Source organism: Vanessa atalanta, chromosome Z (genome assembly GCF_905147765.1).
Source record: "Vanessa atalanta chromosome Z, ilVanAtal1.2, whole genome shotgun sequence".
NCBI lineage: Eukaryota > Metazoa > Arthropoda > Insecta > Lepidoptera > Nymphalidae > Vanessa > Vanessa atalanta.
This window is the reverse complement of record NC_061902.1, coordinates 6,740,343-6,762,125: the sequence shown is the minus strand read 5'-3', so window position 1 is coordinate 6,762,125 and position 21,783 is coordinate 6,740,343. Positions and strand designations below refer to the sequence as shown.

At 34.1% G+C, this 21,783-nt stretch overlaps 2 protein-coding genes across 2 annotated transcripts in view; one reads left to right on the top strand and one right to left on the bottom strand.

The window, feature by feature from the left end:
• Positions 1–417: 417 nt before the first annotated feature.
• The window catches only part of LOC125076309 (dynein axonemal heavy chain 6), a 61,912-nt gene continuing 40,546 nt past the window's right edge, over positions 418–21,783 (bottom strand). The window contains 20 exon segments of the mRNA XM_047688406.1: positions 418–708; positions 1,514–1,637; positions 1,874–2,071; positions 2,927–3,079; positions 7,053–7,343; positions 7,539–7,780; positions 7,859–8,059; positions 8,671–8,911; positions 9,015–9,216; positions 15,786–15,976; positions 16,062–16,208; positions 16,702–16,935; positions 17,213–17,392; positions 17,943–18,123; positions 18,652–18,824; positions 19,665–19,850; positions 20,068–20,209; positions 20,397–20,557; positions 20,944–21,069; positions 21,647–21,758. Coding sequence (XP_047544362.1) covers positions 479–708; positions 1,514–1,637; positions 1,874–2,071; positions 2,927–3,079; positions 7,053–7,343; positions 7,539–7,780; positions 7,859–8,059; positions 8,671–8,911; positions 9,015–9,216; positions 15,786–15,976; positions 16,062–16,208; positions 16,702–16,935; positions 17,213–17,392; positions 17,943–18,123; positions 18,652–18,824; positions 19,665–19,850; positions 20,068–20,209; positions 20,397–20,557; positions 20,944–21,069; positions 21,647–21,758 — 3,715 coding nt within the window. The 3' untranslated portion in view covers positions 418–478.
• Positions 11,243–13,107, top strand: LOC125076023 (uncharacterized oxidoreductase YtbE-like). The gene is made up of 6 exons (XM_047687950.1): positions 11,243–11,266; positions 11,347–11,448; positions 11,523–11,603; positions 11,680–11,787; positions 11,860–12,140; positions 12,222–13,107. The coding sequence occupies exons 2-6, from the start codon at positions 11,376–11,378 to the stop codon at positions 12,573–12,575; spliced, it is 897 nt and encodes a 298-aa protein (XP_047543906.1). The 5' UTR covers positions 11,243–11,266; positions 11,347–11,375; the 3' UTR covers positions 12,576–13,107.

The following is a 21,783-nucleotide window of genomic DNA, read 5'->3' as shown; positions in this document are numbered from 1 at the left end:
ATACATATGAATACGGGAGATATTTTCGAACATTTTATTTATAACAGAAGTACGTAGTAACAAAATATGAAAATAAGTAGTGTAGTTTTGATAAAAATAAGCCAAAATTGGGATAAAATAATAAATAATTATTTATACTTAGTGTTGAAGATACAAATGTATATGTATTTATTTAAATACATACTAAGTATAAATAACAACATGAATTGAGTATACTTTGTATAGGTTTCGTCTTCGGTCTTTTAATTTTAAATAACAATTGAATTCCTATTTAACATATAGTTTATTTTTATTTTATTAACATAGTAACATTATTGATTATAGCAAACAGTAATTATATCAAAACAACTCGGTGAAGTATTAGTTTACTTCCATAGTCAGTTTAATAGTAATTCAACCTTTCTTTAAAAACTACCGTAAAATACAGTAAAATCTTATAAAAACATACTAAAATATCGATATTAAAAATCGAAAAGCTTCAATCTGTAATTTGCGTAAGTAGCGCCGTCCCGCGTACGATCCAGAAATCAGAATGCATATTGGAGGGCAGCAGCACGGGCAGCACGAAATTTGTACTGTGCCCTGTGGTGGACAGTGTGCCAGCACGCTCCGACGTCTTGTAGAGCGGTGCCTCGTAACGCGGGTCGGGCTTGGGCAGGCTCAACACTGGCTTGAACCACACCACCGGTAGAGGTGGGTTCATTTGACCTGTACGAAGCATAACATAAGTCAATTATAAAATCAGTTATACGAGAGTTCCAACAGATTGTGACTCATTACATGTAGGCACATCAAAAGGTTGCGTTTTCAAATCATGTCGGGGTCGTGTTCCCCACTTTGTCTCTCGTTAGGCTTGTTCTTCAGGTTGTAAATGAAACGAACATTAACGTGAGGGTTTTATATTTTGAGTTTCACTGATACAGAGGTTGTGCCGCGACTGCCTAAACTTATTTATCACAATTATAAAGAAAAGTATGATCCATTGCTTATGACCTACTTTTGGGAGTGGTGCCGTGTGCAAACGTATGATGCAATTATGTGACTCATTACATGTAGGCACAAGATCAAGGAATCGAGAGAATGGAGTAGGGATAGGAGCATTCGTTTGGTATCGAGTATATGATCGCGAACTCTCACAGAACAAACCAGTCAGATGTCAAAATCAGAAATCGTCGATATGCTAGAAGGACTTAGGGGTGGATGTCTGAAAAATAAAACCCTGCCTGCTTTAGTTGTAGTTTCAGGTGCTTCGTTTTGAGAAATCCACTTGGCATGTCAAAAGGATACCGAGAATGCAAACGCCGCCTCAAATGTCGATCCGTCTAAGCACTATTGGAGGTATGTGACACTACCCAACACGACTACTTCGACGAAGGCGAATCCGAAATAAATTGTGACTGCAGATAAAACATGGGCCTACCTCCGGTCATTCTAAATGTCAGTAAAATATTGGCTGGTACGTTGAATGCTATCAAAAATCGAACAGCGTTTTATTACGTCGATAAAGCGATACCTGGTAATGCATCGATCAGTAGGTTTCTTGCAGGATCCCAGCGGCCGGCGTCAATAAACAGCCCGTGGATGTTTACACCATCCTCGGGCTTTTCTAGGGAACCGAACACACTCTTCCCATCATCCTGAAAACGATGTGTATGTGCTATGAAATTTGGTACTACATCTTATGCATTATATATTTTTATCCAAATTGTTCTTTAATGTTCATTTGAGCTACGGTATTGTTAAGATTTGTTATTGGTAACAAGGTTACAACATTATTATCTATCGATAGCCATTCCATAATTTTTCAGTTTATTGCGTTCTACTATCCTGCTTATAAGTGTTATTGTTTCCAATGACAATAATTGCGACGAACCTTCGTCTTCTTTTTGTTATACCGGTATACGTCCTCCTGAGAAAGGAAAAATCGTTGAGGTTCGAAGTCGAACATCAAAGCATCGATTGGTACGCGATACCGTCTTGCATAGGCTTGCAGCGCGCCCGTCAGCAGTCCCTGCGGGAAGAACAACCCCGAAACCCAACTGCTTTCCTGGGCACCATCTATTAACCATTTCTAAAAAGAAAATATATTTAAAATAACTCTTCTCGCAGTAAATATTAATCTGTAATCAGATATTTTAATTAATATCTAATAAATGTATATTTATTAATTATCTACAATAGATACCTACTATATAAAATGGTATATCGATAAATGTTTATTTATGGTTTATCTTGTTTGAGACAAAACACGGTAAAAAGTAACTTATCGTTGGCAACGTAGACATACAATACACAGTAGTTTTATATAATTGACTCAAAAAAGCTCCTTACAACGCTCGTCAGACAGACGTTCCGTTTCCGTTAGTAATGGTATATTTAAATACTCGATAAGATGTAGATTCAGTATTTTTATTGCCATTATTAGGATCTTGTTTACAATTCATCTTTTTGAAAATAATCTTTATTGATATAAAATTATATGTATATGAATTAACAGCTTGTAAATGTCGCACAGCTCGGCTAAAGTCTCTATTTTAGAAAAGGATTATAGTTTCTTCAACATATCTGCTCTAATACGGTTATGGTGGAATGTGACAGATTTTCATCCAACATATATATGTATGTATATGTAAAAGTTCATTGGTGTTTGCCCGTTAAAAAATATGTATGTTTTAATTCAAGTTTATTATATTTATGTTTTGTAAGCATAATAGAACATATTATGTAACGCCTTCATGCGCATCAAAACCTATAAATCAATACAGCTAACGGCGCATCAGGCTAGCAAATGTATCATAATATACATATATGTATACGTAAATGATATGCGTGATACCTGTATAAAATTGAGATGCAATTATTAAACCCTAAAATTACATTAAATTTAAAATATAGAAAGCAAACCAATGTAAATTTATAAATATACCTCAACAAAGTCGATTCGGAGAGTCAGATCATGTATCCAACTACCGAGCGATTTGAGTGAGTTATAGCCGCGACGGTGCCACATTTCGGGCACCTTGTTGTTGAGGAACGAATTGAACACCTCCTCGTACGCCTCCGACATAACAACGATACCCTGAAAAAATAATTTATTCGCATTTCTTAAAGGTTATTCATACAATCTTAGCGTTATTTGAATGACAAATATTACACAAGGTGTTTTATGACGTTTCCATATTGTTTGAAATGAATCGCAGACCTTAGGACCTAAGTCAACTGTGACTTTGAAATCTGCTAAGATGTACAATTGTTATATTAATTATTGTGTGCAAGATATTCCAAAAAAAACAAAATTTGTAGCGTGGAGACTATCAGACAGAGACTTTCCGCGGCACGGGAGTGTTAAGAATGCCCAAACCCTAGTTGCTACTAAAAATCTTGAAGAACAATTCAATAACTGTTTGATGAAAGGAACAATGAACTAGTAGGTAACAAAAGCACGCGGTATTTGAAATTCTAAAAAGTTTTGTTATTGAATATTATAATTAAAAAAAATGTTCTTGATATGATAAAAATATTAACTTTTAATTTTATACAATTTCACAAATGTTAACATTTTCAAAATCGTATGTATTGTACCAGTAAGATAAAACTTAATGATCGTGTTGATATGACCAGTATAATGTGATCTCCCGGGACCTACGTCTCTGTTATGCAATCATACATAACTACTATTCAAATAAACAGCAGATTTTCAAAATGGCGTATGTACGTTGTACGCAGGCTCAGTGTCCTTTTTTTTAATATCCCCATCGATTAAATTGCAGTTGTTATGTAAGATATCAAATACGTATTGCGTAGTAACTATATTACGTAAACTATTAAACCTACCTATTGTGTTTATACAAACGACACTTTTCATTGCATTATGTATTTTGATATTTGTTCTAGACTTAATATTAAGATATACTTAATATTATTACTGCGTGCATTTTTTTGAGACTTAGTTCTCAGAGAGTTTAAACGGTTGGCATATGGCAATCGTTTAATATTATATAATTAGCACCTCACATACCACATATTGTCTCTCAATTTACACAAAAAGAAAAGTAGTTTTATAGATAAATTTTCTACCGATACAAAAAAGTAAACCAAACAAGTTGATAAAAATTTTTATCCTAGAATTCTATTCCTAGAAAACATCATGAGCCTATTCTTCAATGGTCATAGTCTATTCAAACAGTCATCTGCTCAACAAGTCTTCAAATGCTGAACCAATCTTCACCTGATTGTTAATCAGCAATTTCATAATAATAAGCTGCGTCCTATTAACATCGCTCATTCATAACATGTTTCTTTTGTTTAGATAGTCTTTTCTTTTTTACTTTTTAGTGTACCTAATTACCTCATTTTGAAAGAATAATTGCAACCTTTTCCTTTGCTTCCTGCTAGTTTCTTTTTTTATCTTTCAGCAGACGAACAACGATTCTCCTAAATTAATCTTTCTTTTCGACATAATATATAAATGCAAAAATTGCTGTGAAAGACGGTATCTATAGTAGCATGTTTTTATAAAACAGTTGGTAATGGAGAATTTCAGATGAAATAGAAAAGTGCTATTACAGGATACCTTATAACTATAACAATAACCTTATTGAACTCAACAGATCCTAAAGATCTCGGGAAAGCATATGGAAATATATAAAAGTTATTGTAAATACAATAACTTTGATAATGAACGTTGCTCAGTAACCTAACTATTTATATGCCATACATAAGAAGCTTGAGTAGGATTTTACTAATGTTGAAAAATTATAGATTTTGGAACTAAAGTCAACGTTTAATAAGGCTTTAGTAGGTACTCCTTCAGAATTTAAAAATCCAGGAGTTTTAGAACCATTATTTGTTAAATAAGCTTATTAGCTGTCTTTTGTCGAATAATATATTTTATTTATTACTGAAGAAATCTTATACCATAACAAAATTATTTTAAGTGTCCGATTTTATCTTCTGTTTCGGCAAAAAATAACACATACATATGTTAAATATTAAAATTGTTCAATTTTCCGATATGAAAGTTTCTAGAATATTCGAATGAAAAGGTATGTTTAAATGTTGCATACAACCTATACGTCATAAAATATAATTTTGGCTTTATACCGAAAACAAAAGCTTCTAGGATATTCGAATCTAAGTACGCATGCGTTAGTTGTAAGGGAGAGGAAAAACAGTGATGCACCAGAATCACATCGGCACTGCGCAATTGTTTGTTGTATGTACTTATATTATTTGAAGTAGGACTAGTTGCTTGTTTACGCATGCGTCAGATGCTGTAACCAGATAATATTTCTAGAACATTCGAATTCAAGGACGCATGCGTTGGAAGTAACGAGGGGTAAAAGGCAACTAAAACGCATCGGCATTGCGCAATTGCGTCTTGTATGTACTTATATTACTAGAACTAGGATTCATTGATTGGATTACGCATGCGCCAGATGCTGTAACCAGGGACCGGCAACGCATATCGCAGTTATCTATATAAATGTATGATATATTTGTACTATAGTACTTTATTTATTCGAAGCGAAGTTCCTAGAATTTTCGGATGCAATTACGCATGCTCTGTATTCTGAAGGGGTTCTAGAGTGTATTGACAGATGCGTCCTTTCGCTGTATTGATTTTGGTCAGTTCCCACCTGTAGTTTCTATGCACAGATAGATGTTTACAAAATACAGTTCCTAGACTTTTAAGTCTATAGCACGCATGCGTCGGTAGCTGGAAGTGTGGGCTAGGACGCGGCCAAGGGCGTCCGGGCATTTCTGATTGCATAACTATATGAATGCACTTGTACATATAAATGTCACCCTTAACTTAGCTATTATATATGAGTTGAACATTGCTTGTAAGTACTCAGAGTAGCGATTTTGATAAATCCAATAGATTGTTGCGTTCTTTATATTCATTCGATTGAAATTTTGTACAGCTGACAAAATCGCGTGACAGTTTTTGGCATCTTCAATGTTATGAACATTAACATACAAAAAGCATATGAGTCTACCAGATTTTTTGTTGTTCTATTACAATTGGCGATGACAATCTTATATATAAATATCGTGAGCCGATCTTAGTCCCAGTGATTATGGGACTATAGCTGCACGTGCCATTTTTAAGATCTCCAGCCGTAAATTTGCAAAAAATTTAAGAGGATTTTTGATTGTAACTTACTAAATTGTTACGATTTAACAAATAATTAATTTTAAAGACCGAAAAAAAGTTAGTGGCCCGGTAGAGAGCGGCGCTATAAAAACAAACAAATGTGAAACGCGCGAACAAACGTCAGTTAACAATGAAATTAAATCAAAACAAAACATAGGTTTGAAAATCCTAAAAATCTGTTGAATAAACGCGAAGTTTCACAGGTGACCCTCTAGTTTTCGTTTAATATTTAAAATACAAGATTCATTTGTTGGATAAACAATTTAATCTTTAACAAAAAAAATTGTAGAAAAAAATGTTAAAGGGTTACGAGCGAATATATTACGTGTTTCATCTATACTTAATATTATAAAGAGGTAAAATTTGTTTGTTTGTAACTAGTAATCTCCAGAACTAATATTCCAATTTATCACTGGTAGGTAGCATTGTTTTGAGTGCTAGACTATAAAATAATAATATTGATATAATTATCTTTATTATTGAATTGCACTCGTGTGAAGCAAGGACGGGTCACTAGTCGAGAATATTATATAATCATTAAGAGAAGTTGTAAAATAACAGCCTTTAAATAGCCAACTGCTTTAATATATCCACATAAAGAATGCTGTTTTTATATGTTGAAATCTTTACGTCTAATAAAAGTTTTTACATCCTGCCGCGAGTAAGTCTACTTAGGTTTACTCGCGGGCCAATTGATAAATAATAATTTATAAAATATATATTTTTATAACAACAATATTACGCAAAAAGTTACATATTACAAGAAAAATTTTAAAGCCACTCCATTTCGTCTCGTCGTATAATCATGAGTAATTTAAAATTTTCAATAGTTCAACATAAGATAAAATAAATGTCACTATAAATATGTAAAATAACAAGTTTTACTTCTTACCTTAATAGCCTTCTGAAGTTCGTTGAGAGAGCTGTGGATGAGGGCTAAGAGCACGTTGAATCTATCCGTTTCGTGCAGCAGCACCGTGGTAAGAGAGTGCAGCTGGCCGCAGTCATCAGGCTGCATCAGTGACGGGTTGACCAGATCTTTGTCCACCTTAGTCACGACCACGGCTCGTGTCTGCTCACAGATTCGCCAAACGATTTGGTCGGGTGTATCTCCGCCTCCGCTGCCACCGGCACGAGGTTGAACATCTACTATCGTCTTGATTAATGTACTGGTCTCCTTATGCTGAATGACAAATATATTTTTTTAATTACTCTAAATTTAAGGTAAAACATTAAAACGTATTAGATCAGATTGCTTGTATTGATTAAGTCATGAGTATGATGGAGATAGATTTGGCGTCGTCGCTTGGAAGTTAATAATAAAAATAGTAATTATTTTTTTGTTTTAAATGGCTAAGTCAACATGTGTGTATCAAACCTCATAGGCAATATTAGCATTCTCGTGCATTCCAAATACTTCCGGATCCTCGATGACCGGTAGCGTGTCGATGTAATCACGGACATCATTCAATTTTTCGAGGCGCGGGCAATAGTAGGTGCCAGACGGAGAGTAAGTGTAGCTCTCCTCGAGCGTAGGCGGCGAGAAGAATTGCTTCAGAATTGTGGTCAAGCATCTTTGGTCCCACATATCCGTTACACGACCACCGTATGTTATCTGACCTTAAAAATATTTCGAAACATAAAGGTATGTTTTACTAAGGGGATAGATAGATAGGGATCTGCACGATTGAGACTCACTAGTTATATATTCTAACGCGTCCCATGGAACGTGTCCCGATGCGCAGAACATTTGTAGATTAAGCATAGCGCACTCGCGGTCGCTATTGTTGAACTCATAAGTGATGTTCCAACCAAGCGGACCAAACTTTTTCCGTTCTTGTATAATTGCGTGGAACATACATATCCCGAATAGCATTGTTCGCCAGTCCTGTTCCAGCGCTGAAATAGATGATTATAGAACATTGTATGCTGCCTGAAATATGTTTTCGAATACCATTTTAGTAACCAAAGCGGATTTGTACCGGACGTCGTGGGCGCGTAGGAAAGACGCTGCAGAGCGATCGCGCTTATTCGTGTAAGGAACGACGGAAGAAGAATTACTCAAATCGAATCAAAATAATCTTTATTGTACACCAGTAAACACATACATTAATCACATTCAAGATGTACAAGAGGCATAATTATCGCTAAAATTTAATTACACAGATTTTTGTCAGTTTTCTCAAATACTTTTATATAATGAATAACTATAAATTAAAAATATACAGTGCCGAGTGGCCCATTGGTCAGACCTTAATTTGTGTTTATAATTATTTTCGAGCTGTTTATTTAATTATGTGAAAACGTCGCGAGGAAGCCGGCACGAAATATAAAATGCAATACTGCTACATATGTACCAACCCGCATTGGAGCAGCATGGTGAAATAAGCATGTAACTTTCTCCTCACAAGGGAGAGGAGGCCTCAGCTCAGTAGTGAAACATTTACGTATGTAAAAAAAAGTATATAAATGAACAGTTAAAAATAAATTTATATACAACAAGACAATACCATTATTTTCGAAGAAATCTTCTTCAATCTCTATGAGAGCTCTCTTCACATTTGCTTTGAGACCTTTCGGTGGTTCATTGGTGACTTTAACAGAATTCTGGAGTACAGACACTGGAAACTTTGGTGTTGGCATAGAACTTAAATATAGTCGGAAATCCGTATGCAGATTTGATTGGTCGCTGCTCATGTTAGCCACTATTACTTCAAGGCTGAGCATCCATGACGCCGCTAAGTGACAATTCTAATAAAAATGGTAATTTTGTTAACAAGTCAATCATAATACTTATCTTATTACTAGACACACTCACTCACACAAGTAATTTTATTTATAAACTGTTTGTCACCTGCAAGAAAACCCAGTCTCCTTTAGGTTTAGCGTTATTAATCAATTTTTCAGCAACAGGACCTTGTCCTTGTCCCAGAGATATAGAGTGAACTCGGTCTCTTACGCCCATTTCAGTTGCAAACTTCTGGAAAGCTCCAAACGGATCCGAACCAGTACTCAGCACAAATACTAAAGGTATTGTACAAGATGTGTCAGCGTATCTAAAAATATCAAACAAATTACAGGAAGCAAGAATTCTTTCACTTTTAATTTACTCTTTGTTATTATAACGAGTAGTAATAAGTGGTTAAAAATACAATTTTTAATAGATTGAGGAGCCCGAGCCTAGTGACAGTCGTGAATCCTGACCCTTTTAGATTTGTTCGTTCCTACCCCTGAAATATATAGAAATATTACTAATTTCCTAAAAATAACTTTGTACTGACAAAGATATAGTACAAGCGTCATAATAGCTCTTTTTAAATAATATATTCAGAGTTTTTGAAACTTTTTAGTACTTGTTATTTTTGTGTTTTATAATATTTCAACCATCCGTCCATTCAAGTTATATGTCATGACGAGATGTTTTTTTAACCTTTTACTATTATATTATTACTGAAGTCAGTCTAGAATAGTTTTTTGTACTTTAGTCCGGGTTAAATAAACAATAATGGCCAAAAATTTAAACATAGGACACAATTTTTTTACTTTTTTTTAAGATTTTTATTCTTGTTGTTGTTGACTTGTTTGTAAAAATTTATGTTTAATTTCTTTTTTAACATTATATTATAAGTATTTGGCAACTTGACCATTATTTTCAACCTGTAAATAGGTACAACGACATACATCGCATGACGTAGACGCACGCATTTTATTATATTAGATTTTTAAAATGGTTTTATATATCTCAGGATTTTTTTGATGACACTTTTTCACCATTTATGAGAAAAATGCAAAAAACCGTACTTGTCCTTTGGTCTTGAGTATTTTTTAGCAGACGTGGGTTCAGTAAGTATTTGTAATAATAATAATCGTAAATTATAATTATCGTTAATGCAAATGTATTAACCGGACTTCTAGAAAAAGTATTTCTTAAAAAAAAGTCAAATTTTCTAGATTTATTAATAGTGTATCGTCAGCAAATAATGACAGCATATACAAATTATATTGCATAAATGTGGGCGGAGGGATGTTAGCGGTTGGGGTGCACCTTCCCATCCACGTTGCCATGCATCCTGCACCCTGCACAACCCCAACACCCCCCACCGAAGCAATGTGGTAGACTCGACGAATACAGAACTCAGTTCTCTCGCTGTACCGACCGAAAAGGGTTGGTACGGCAAGAGACTCAATAATACACTTAGCTCAGACAACTGACATCAATGTGTCAGGTGGTATGCTCAATGAGACCGGAATTTATGTAAAGGATATTTAAAATACTAGATTAATTTTTATTTTAAAATAGTTTCAGTAAGATCAATCTTCTTTGTCTTACATTTAAACGAGCTAAATAAGTTTATGAATGTGTGTTCGTGCATTTGTGCGTGATAAATACTTGTAAAAACAAGATTCCTTTATATTTTGTACGATGACACCAACACATCTTAGTCTGTATACTCGTAATGAATATCATAGACAATTCATGATCTCGTCCAAAGATATCGCGTTAATTATATGTAAATTTTATTTATATATAATTAATCTAGACTATTTTTAAAAAGAGAATAAATGAGATTTTTTTTTAGTTAATTTATTTATTGTTCTTGTTCATGCTTTCCATTTCTAGAAAGTTAATTAGTCATTAATAAGACGATTATTTTTATTGTTTATCAAATCCAAATCAAAGTCTGTATCAAGTAGTATTTAATTCATTGTATTTATATGAACCTCGTCGATTCAAAACTAAATAATTGTTTTGTTAACGACTCCTAATTTGGTTATTTCTTGTTTAATAATTAACTAAATCAAACCATTACGAAAAAAAAGTTATAATATACAAAATGTGCCTTAGATACTGACACACTGTGATTCAAATCTCTTCGGTATAATTTAAAGTATGCAACAAAAACAGATTATGATAATAAGTACTGTAATCAAACCGTGAGTTATACATATTGATATAAATTGCATCCCAGGTCCCTGATATTCTATTAATAGTCTAGACCCCTGCGCTGATCGATAAAGCCTTTCTAGCGTTCCTAGGGACGGCTGCTGCATATTGCACTCACTCTTTGTGGGACTCCGAAAGGAACGGACGTCATTGCTTTAAGTGTAATATATAACTCTAAAATTAATTTTATCATTTTTTTTTAATAAAAATTTGTAATATTAACATTTTATATTCATTTTAGATTTTGAATCTGACGGTTTTTTTCGAAAAATGGCGAAAACAGTGAATTATGGTGATATGAATTTCGCTTTAAAGAATGGAATCAACATGCCGGCTGTGGGATGTGAGTATTTAATAAAAATATCTTTTGTTTTTATTATGTCAAAATTGAATATAAATATGTTCATATTATTGCAGTGGGTACATACCGGCTCAACACTCAGGAGCTCATGTTCCAGACAATAGATTACGCTTTGGCGTCAGGCTACCGTCTCTTTGGTAAATTTCCAAACGTGTTTTTCAATAAAATCTGTTTGACTGTTAAAATAATCGTTTCAAATTTTATTTTTTAAAGATACTGCCCCAGATTACGGGAATGAAAAGTTTATGCGAGACGCATTTAAGCAACTGCTTCCAAAGTATGGCTTGACGCGAAAAGAACTATTCATCACTTCAAAGCTGTGTAAGAATACTTCTTTATGTTTATTATGATTAGTTTATTGAACAAATTATTAAAACAATGTATTATTTGCAGCGGTACATTCAAAGGGAGGTAAATTCATATCCAAAGCCTTTGAGAGATCTTTGGAGAATTTAGGGCTCGATTATATCGACATGTACCTCGTCCATTTCCCTGGCCCTCCGAACGCCGATTCGAGGAGCACCAAAAATGAAACGTTACGCGCGGAGTCTTGGATGGCAATCACCAAGCTTTACGATGAGTCTAAGGTGAACGCAATTGGCGTGTCGAACTTTACACTGAGGCATTTAATGCAACTTACAGAGATCATGGCTATTGGCCCGATGGTCAACCAGGTCAGTAGATAATATGATTTTATATTTTTAAAATCATACTTCATAACATAACATTCTAATTTATTTATATATCTTTTTAAGATTGAATGGCATCCATACTACTATCAACTGGAGATGTTGCAATACTGCTGTGACCATAATATCCGCCTGCAGGGATATTGCTCCTTTGGCGGCCTGTCGCATGGCCACAAGGCATTGATGGAAGACCCCGTCGTGAAAAAAATCGCTCACATTTACAATTCTACAACAGCTCAAGTTTTACTCGTATGGGCTCTACAACGCGGAATAGCCGTCATTCCAAAATCTACAAGCCTCTGCCACATGCAGCAAAACAAGAATCTGAATTTTAGACTCTCCGAGGAAGATCTCAATGCCCTCGATGCTCTCAGCATCAAGAATCGTAAATACGGCTGGGACCCGTCTGGGATCGCCTGAATGGCAAAGCTGTATCCTGATATTTTCTTTGAAATATCGGGGATACTGATCTCGATTAAAAGTGTCATTAACTTTCCTCCGTGGTTTATGTTCAGGGTACCACATCGCCCGACAGTGATACCTATGTTTTAATTATAAGTGTTTAATGGATGCTTAATGTTTTTTGTTAATGAAATTTTGTTGCGGATTTGAAAATTTTGAGATTGCTATGTAACTGTCTATTATATCGAAGTAAGTTGAATATCTTATTGTGCTTAATGTGTAGCATCGATGTGTCAATGTATAGGATTTAGTGGTCGATTGGGTTGTCTTACTTCTCGGTTAACTCGTTTCACTGACTGAAACTATTTAAAAGATTATTTACACGAACTCTTGTTTATTTATATCAAAATGTATTTTCTCTATTCCGCCTACTAAAACATTTCTCATGTGATACTATGGATTTTAAAAACTTATTCTTAGATAAACTTAATTTTAAAAATTCGACCAAAACTTGGGAATACCTATTACATTACTGCTATATTTTTTTATAATCTTTACAGCTATTCTATACCGAATAATATTGTAATTTTTTTATAAAGCTTCTTATATTATATTGAATTTGTCGAATTTATTGAAGATAGAAATATTTTTTCTCTATTTGTTTTGATAAGTTACAATATTTTTTTTTAATTCTGTATTTGTAAGACTAAATATAATAAATGTTGTGTGACAACTATTAATGTAATTGTATTTAACCAATATGTGTTAGCTTTAAGAAAATTATAATCAATTTTAGCGTTTTCTCGTTCAGGGTAAAGAGAAACTTCAATTATAGGAATTTAATTCTATTGATGTATACGCTCCTCAAACTTGTTTCAATAAAAATGTATCTACGTGTTGTCATTTGAGAATTATTTAACACCCAAGCCCACATTATTTACATCTTTCAAATATGCAATATGCCGCTAAAAATGCATTGCGAATTGTGTATACGCATTGCCGCTTGTGCGATTTTTGTAAAAAGCATATGATTGTTTAAATATTTAATAAAATATTAACGATATTAAACCAAAATATTGTTGCTTAGAAGATTGCGATTATGAAATTATATTAGTAGCTTGTCGCCAGCGGCTTTGTCTATAATTCGATGAATTCCCAAATCCTAGTAACCCAATATCTAGTTTCTTTGGGTAGAATTTCGCAAAATTATCTTATAGCTGGTCTTGACTGCGTATTCGTATTCCTTGTCAAGTATATATACCTCAATATTTTAGGCTTGTCAAGTCTATACTAGCCAACAATAAAATAATAGATTTGATATACCTACTGCTCCTATTTATATAATATTATTGAGAATTATTACAATTTGTTTGTTTTGTTGTTGTAAATATAACTAAGTAAATGTATCCGAATGCCTTCAATTAAATCAGTTTTGTTTTCTTAATTCAGTCATATAATGTAGAAATAATTAAAATTAAATTGCACGCGTCTGATGCGACAGTGTGTATGATTTCAAGAGGCTTTTAATCTTAAATTGTCATGTATAAATACAGTTTTAATTTTCGCACTCTTTTCAACAACGATTGTTTTTTTTTTCAAAATTTAAAATAATGTTTAATTCACATACTAACTTCTATTCTGCAAGCGGAGTTATGACCAGACTGGAAGTTTCGGTCATTGTAGTAAATACATTAAATAAGCATTAAAAACGAAATAGTTAATGGCAACCCTTAGAAACATTATGTTTATCTGCATATTATATTCCCTCAGATACAGTCAATGATTTTGGTATTTATTTTATTTTTGTCTTGGCCTAATATATCAATCCCTCTTATTTTTTATCAAAAATTTTAATACATTCCTCATTTTTAAATACGAAAACTATACTAATCCAAACCTAATTCTAATTTCTGTTAATATACTGATGCTATGCAAGAAATACTCAATGAATTATTTATGCCTTGGTCATCAAAATTTTCTTTCTTTGATACATACGAATTCACCTGATTCATCTTGCCGTTTCATCTATTTCTATTCTTTGGTTAATACAGCAAGAGTATGAAACTCACTGTCACACTTTTCGTTATACAAGTATTATTTCGTTTATCGGCACTTTCTGTCAATAATCTTTCTGAACATTCAAACATAAGATTTTAAGTGATCATATCTACATATTTGGTTCTGTCTAATTATTTGTTCCGTTTTGTAAATGTCCTTAAGAAAATCTCCTTTAAGGAATAAGCCGGTTGTGGAATAAGCATGTCTTTTAAATGTAGTCATATTTTTTAATTTCTTTTATTTCTGGTACGTTACGTGTTAAATCAAAAGTGTTAAAGGTTATAAACTTAAATTATTCTCTGGTTCAAATTATTGAAAAGATATTTCCTATATCATCGCCAAATTATCCCACGTAGTGGTATGCGTGTAAACTTTTTACATAATATTTATTTTACAAACAATCATAAACAAAATCTGCGATTTCACTAATAATAATTAATACTAATGAGTCACTTTATAGTAAACAGATTTCGATACCGATCGTATTAGTATATATCAAGAGTTGTGGTGGGTAGGCTTTACTAAAACTCAGCAGCAAACGTAATTGTAATTATCTGAATATAATAGCATTTACACATTTGAGACATTGTTGATCTTATCTTGTAAATCTAAGAATGTATTTACATAATAGTTGAGTAACCTCTATAGGTTTTTATGTAGACAACAAATTTAAAATACAATTTCTAAAAAATATATTCACATGACAAAAAATACAATAATTTGTAAAATGATATTGAATTTAATACTAATTAACTACATTACCTTCTAGTGGTGTAAAAATATATAAAAGCATTTTGAGTTGCAAACAAAATGTGAGTAAGGGTAAAAGCTAATTACAATTGAAAATGTGTTAGTTACTAAAATTACAAAAATATACTAATTAAATACCCTTGTGTGATTTATACAATTTTTATATACATTATACTTCGGGGTAAGGATCTGCAGGGTAAGAATTTACTTCTCGAATTACCAACAGGCTCGACCACCTTTTTTGATTATGTTCTCTACGCAATACAAGCTAATAAAACCAAATAAATATAAAAAGTGGTCCAATCGGAAATTCTATCAGTATGTTCTTACTCTATTCCCGATCTTGCCTCAGCGTACCCTAACATAATTACCACTAAATAACAAAAGAACTAATGACTAGAAACGGCAATTCTAACTTACAATGTATTGAGCTGTACAGTAGGACTCTCTATGAACACGGATCCTAAACTCGTGCTCACATACTGGGCGATGGCGAACACGAGCTTTTCTTCTTTCAGAGATTTTATTAACATTAACTTCTGAAATGTATCCAATGTCTCGTCCCATGCTATTTTTGCAGGCGTTTTGTCCGTTCTGTTTATGTGAATTTCCTACGAATTATTTAGTTAACAAAGTTAGTTAAGTTAGGTAATTGTACTGTCTGCAAAAACCGCAATATTTAATTATTTATCATACCAAAGCAAATGTGCCTAGTTTAATGGGAATATTTCGGAGACAGTCCGCAGCGAGCCCTGCGAAGCTAGGGTCGGAGTCTTCTAGAGAGTTGACTGCTAGCCACATCTGTTCTGTCAGCGATTCTATTGGGGGTTTCTTAGGTGGTACCTGTTTGTAAAACATACAATGTCATATTAAAGCTTAATTATAAATATAAAAAGGGATAAAGTTTATTAAATATGCCTTAACACTTTATATTAATTTTTTATATGACAATATATAATTTCATAGCATTTTTAAAAGTATTCTTGCGTGAAACACACCTTTAAATTGTTAATTATCACTTGAAACAAAAAGCGCTATACACTTAGGATTGAATCACGTGTCAGATTCAAGAAAATTAAAAACGTTCTTTCTGAATCAAGAAATTCTCATTCTTCAGCCTTAAGTACACAGTGCTTGCTACCTTTAAATAAACTTAACCCATTGCTCCTGGGCCTAACTTATAACAATAAAGATTAGAGGGTATTGCATAGTGCAGGTGTATATCCGTAACGAAAGGTGTGCAGTTGGCTAGGTTCGGTTAAGAATCGTCACTGTGTTCGAAATCAGAAAAATTGCATGATTTATCAATCATAAATATAAATGTCCGGATCCATACCACTTTAGTTCCAGCCGGTCCTCTCAACACGAAGTTCCACTGTTGCTGCGTGATGCGCCCGTCGTGCAAGTATATCGCCACATTCAGTAGGAAGCTGAACACTAGCTTGTGTCTCTCAAACAGACCCCGCGAAACGTTGCGGTACACGGACAAGGTTATCTCGCGGTACAAGATCTCTAGGCGCTCTTCCAGGATGTCACATTTTTCGCTCTTCTCGATAACTAGGTTGAATACCTGTGTGAATAATAATATGAATCAAATAAAATGATCCTCACAATGGGTAGGACTTTGGTAACCATTATATGGTATATTTCTTCCTTTGCTTATTATTATCAATAAAAAAATTTGCTTTGACCCGTAAGTTTCGTCTTTGGAAAGAATATCTATCAAGACCATACAACAGGTAAGGTAGTATATAGGAGTCTACCAACCCAATGAAACAATTCGTCGACTCCCAAATATACAAGAAAAGGGATAGACGATAATGGTAATACAATAAAATTTTACAAACCTGATTGAAGTATTTCAACGAGAATTGGTACATAGGATCGATGTCTGCGAGCTGAGCCACGGCGAAGTATAGTACGGCGCCTCGAGTTGCCACTGTGCGGTACTTCTCACGAGCAGCCGATATTCTGATCTCCGTTGCTTCAGTTTCTTCAAGTCGTGCATTTATTATTTCCGACGTTTCCTGTTTCAAAAGCGAAGTCATTTTAATACTATATATCTTCATAAATAAGAGACAAATGAGATCTAGCACCTTTATTTTGATTTAAACTGTAAACTGATTATTACGCACTAATTATAATATTCTACTATAGTGTGGTATCGAGTTAAATATAATCATACAGCTGTAGACTAAGTCTACATATAAAAATTATAACGTTTACAGACTTGAACACGGTTCTTGTGTATTTGAAATGCTTTTATTACATTTTAGGAAAATATCCTATGGTATAATAATACTTTGGGATAATGCAGCCGATATCATTATGATCTTTGTCCATTAGTGGTGCTATTACGGTTATAGCATAGCAACTGTTGCTATCAAATATTTATTGCGGATTGATATCAAATCAAATATAATAAATAAATATCAGTATTATGGACCTATGCAGTAGCATAATACTCCATAATACTGATTTATCGACTGGAACATTTATCAATTCGCAATAAATATTTGATATAAACCGTAATAGCACCTTGTTACACATTTGTCAGGAATTAATCGGCTACAATACCTTGCTCTCATTAAGAGTTTCAATCAGCTCTTCATCATCTAGGATATTGCCTGATGACGCGTATAGAAGACGTAGTATTTTATCCTCGATCTCCAATAATGTCGCCTTATCAGTGTTTATACGAACGATCAATTCCGATCTCTGCAGCTCCAGATCTGGTCTTTCCAGACGCACCACATCCCTGATTCAGACAGAAATTCTCGGTTGAGAAGTTTATTACAAAAATGTTTTAGTCGGCATTTCATACCACAAAAAGCTGAGTCTGAGTGAATATTAACGATAGTTATAGGGGGGTTCAGGCTGGAACAAAAGTAACGATCTTTACGGACATTTAATAGCCGTTGCTTTACTGTTACTTTATAAATTAGCTATAACAGCCAATTTATAAAGTAAAAGTAAAGCACGTATAAATAGTTGAATCTACTCTCTCTTATCTCTACCAAAACATTTTTCTCAATCGCTAAACTGCAAGTGCAATGTTATCTGCTAGAGTCATAATCAAATTGCTACGTACATAGTGGCTAAACACGCAAACTAAGTTAAATCACCAATAGAGTCACAGTCAATTGGAAATGTGCTTTGCTACATATCACCAATTTTTAATACTGGGTTCCGGGTGGGTTGATCAAGCTATATTCAACTATTGTTTAAAAATTAAAATAAGAGCCCGTCATTTTTCAGTTCTATATAACAGTTATATTTTACATACGCAAGTAGCTGATCCTCAAGTCCAGAGAGAGTTACGGTGAAGTTGACCAGGGTAACTTGTATGCAGATCTCTGGCAAGTAATGGGGATTTGCCAGCTTAGTCGTTAGATACAAACGGAAGTTCGTGTCGTACTCTATATCGCTGTCACCGAGGTGGATTAAGAGACGACCTGCCTGAGAAAACAAATAGAAAAAAAATAACAAAGCAAAGAATATATTCTTCCAACTACAAATTTACAATTGAGTATATATTATTAATAGAGCAACGAGGCGGTTAATTAATAATCACCTCGTTGGGCTGTTCACTCGTGTAAGAGAGTTCCTATGTTTAATTCTTAGTTCAGACCAATGATATATTGTTTTTCTGAAGATATTCTCAATTTTTGAAGTATTATACTCCCATCACATGCACGTGAGAATATATTTTTCAGTCGTTTGCCATCGGACAATGATGGTGAGGTAAGTGAATGAGTTGGCATACATATATTTACCCTATTATTTTTATATACGTCAGACCTAGTAGCGTCTATACAAGTAAATGCTTTCAAAGGCATGCCAAAATACTGAGTGCAATATTTCATTTATTTTTAGAACTTGATCCATATAAGAAGTACTATCGGCTAGTATTAAATACTGATCATAATGAGCCCGCCTATCAAGAATTGATTCTACTTAAATCTATGTCTGTTAATGACAATTGCTACCAGATATTTATTATTTCGGCACACGACAAACTCACTCAAGTATTTGTACAAAACAATATAATTTTTATCAAAAGCATACATAGACAATTAGACAATCATTATGTATATTAGTATTATAAATGCGAAAGTAACACTGTCTGTCTGTTTGCCTGTTGCTCTTTCACGGCCTAACCACTGAATCGACTTAGATGAAACGGGCTTGGATGAACTCTAAAGAAGGACATAGACTACTTTTATGCCTTAGATCTTACGACCAAATTAAAATGCGGGCGAAGCTGCGGTCAACCACTAGTATTTAATAATTGAATACCTGAAGAAACGTTTGCTTCAATAGTACAGGTGAGAGGGTCGCTTCAAGCGTTTCACCCAGGTCCTCTATGAGCATGGGCCAGCCCAATCTGATACAGTTCTCTAGGATACGCAGATAGGCTGGATCATTTAGTTTTGTTATTTGTATACCGTTATCACGCTCCATATTTTTCACCCACCTGTTAGCCTGTACATAGAAAAATAAAATGTAGCACACAATCACGAGCGAAAGATTTAGTATTTACACGCTTGTACAAACATACTTACAAGCGCTTCTTTAACATCTAGGAAGATTATGAGCACATTTTTCTGCTTTACGAAATTCTTCAAATCTTTTTCTAATTGCTTGTAATTTACTACTAAAAAATAGTTAAATTAATTTACTGCTGGATATATTACAGTACCTGCTCTTGTGGATCAATTGTAAGTGGCCATCTTCCTGCACGAGTTACCAGAATTCCATTTTCAGTGGAAATAGCATCGCGTGGCAAGCCTTGTGCGTTCCATGTACGCACCGTGTACGAGTCCGCCATTACAGTTATCAAACTGAAGTTATAGCGATTTAGTATATCAACAATAAAGAAATAAAAAGAAAAGACTTTAAGCCAACAAAAATGTACAAAAATTACATAATTTAGATTATTTATGTGTAATTAATGACCTTCTAGAAATGTTTATTGGTAATATCTGCTTAAACTAGAAACAAATAAAACATAACATAGACGTGAATTACTCGAAGCTTGACGAGGAAGGTATCTCTAGTTCCTGGCACTGTAGCACCCATTTATTTTCGAGTTCACGGCGGTAATGCGACGGGAAGGCGCCGAAGTAGGCGATACAACCCGAAGCTATTATGATATCACCTGTTGTACATTTCAGTCTGAATGTTGCTGCCTGGAATTTAATGAATCATTAGATTTATAATATGCAATAAATCGATTTCAAGATTTTCAATTTTGCATAGCATTACTAGTCAATAGAAAACTATCTAAGACAGCACCAAACTTATTTTTTTACTGTGGATATCCCAATGCAGCTAATGCGGTCACATAGGGCCCCTTGATCCGTTTTCATATAGGCAAAGGCGAAGAGCTATTCAATTTTTATTGCCTTGGGGCCCGAAATGGAACTAAGGTGTCCACTATTTGCACAGGATAATTCAAGTGAACTAGAACTCAGGAATGCAAAGTACATTTTTGCAGACATGTACAGTTATTGAGTGGATAGTACATAATTATCCGAGCTCGCTGAGTAAAGAACTTCGTGTGGAAACAAATTACCTTGACACCGTCTTCCCAGCGCGTCTTCTCATCGGCGAGGGCCTGTGTGAGTTTGCCAGCGCGTAACAATCGAGCTGCCGCTAAGTCTACGTCCGCTTGAAGTTTCAAACGCTCCTCTTCTACAACCTATTATTAAGATGAAGTAAAGTAGAGTGTAATTCATCATTATTCACTTTTCCTATGACATATATCCCATCAAGTCGATTAGTAGTTAGCGCATTGTGACTGATAACTCTGCAAGGGAAAAGCTTTGGCATACTTTAACGACCTACTGCTTTCCTGCTACGATGAATTGGTTTCATTCCACCACGTGGTGTTTCTAAAGTTCTTTTGGTTATTATGGATAAGCTTCATAAATAATTTTCCCTTACACGGCTCTTATAACATAAACGGGACCATAAGCTTTGTCAAAACGAGTCTATAGACCCTCAGATCTGCGTAGGGACCGGCAAATGCAAGGATTTAATGGGTAAGAATCCCACGTAACCAGAAGTCCCTGGGGAGCCGTTTATCTTTAAAATATAACTTTTGATGTTTGCTTAATAAATAAGACTATCTCTATTCTACTTTGCCGGAGAATGCAAAAGAGAATGTACATGTACACTTGTAGATTTTTATACTAAGTACCTTTAATATTTATAAAGTGCTATTTTCCTCGATTTGTAATAAAAAATACTAAAAATGGATGATATGATTATTTCACCTTCAACTCGTCCATCATTTTCGCTAGCTGCGCTTCGATGGCCTCTACTTCTTTTTGTTTAGCCCGCAGTACGGCCATCACACTTTTCAATATAGCCGCAGCTTCTTTATGCCTGAAAAGAGAATAAAAAAGAAATC

Excerpts from the sequence above, each read along its gene's own strand:
- LOC125076023 (XM_047687950.1), top strand. The coding sequence starts at position 11,376 with ATGGCGAAAACAGTGAATTATGGTGATATGAATTTCGCTTTAAAGAAT. Across the intron at positions 11,449-11,522 it reads CAACATGCCGGCTGTGGGAT|TGGGTACATACCGGCTCAAC; the intron begins GTGAGTATTTAA and ends ATATTATTGCAG. Across the intron at positions 12,141-12,221 it reads TTGGCCCGATGGTCAACCAG|ATTGAATGGCATCCATACTA; the intron begins GTCAGTAGATAA and ends TATCTTTTTAAG.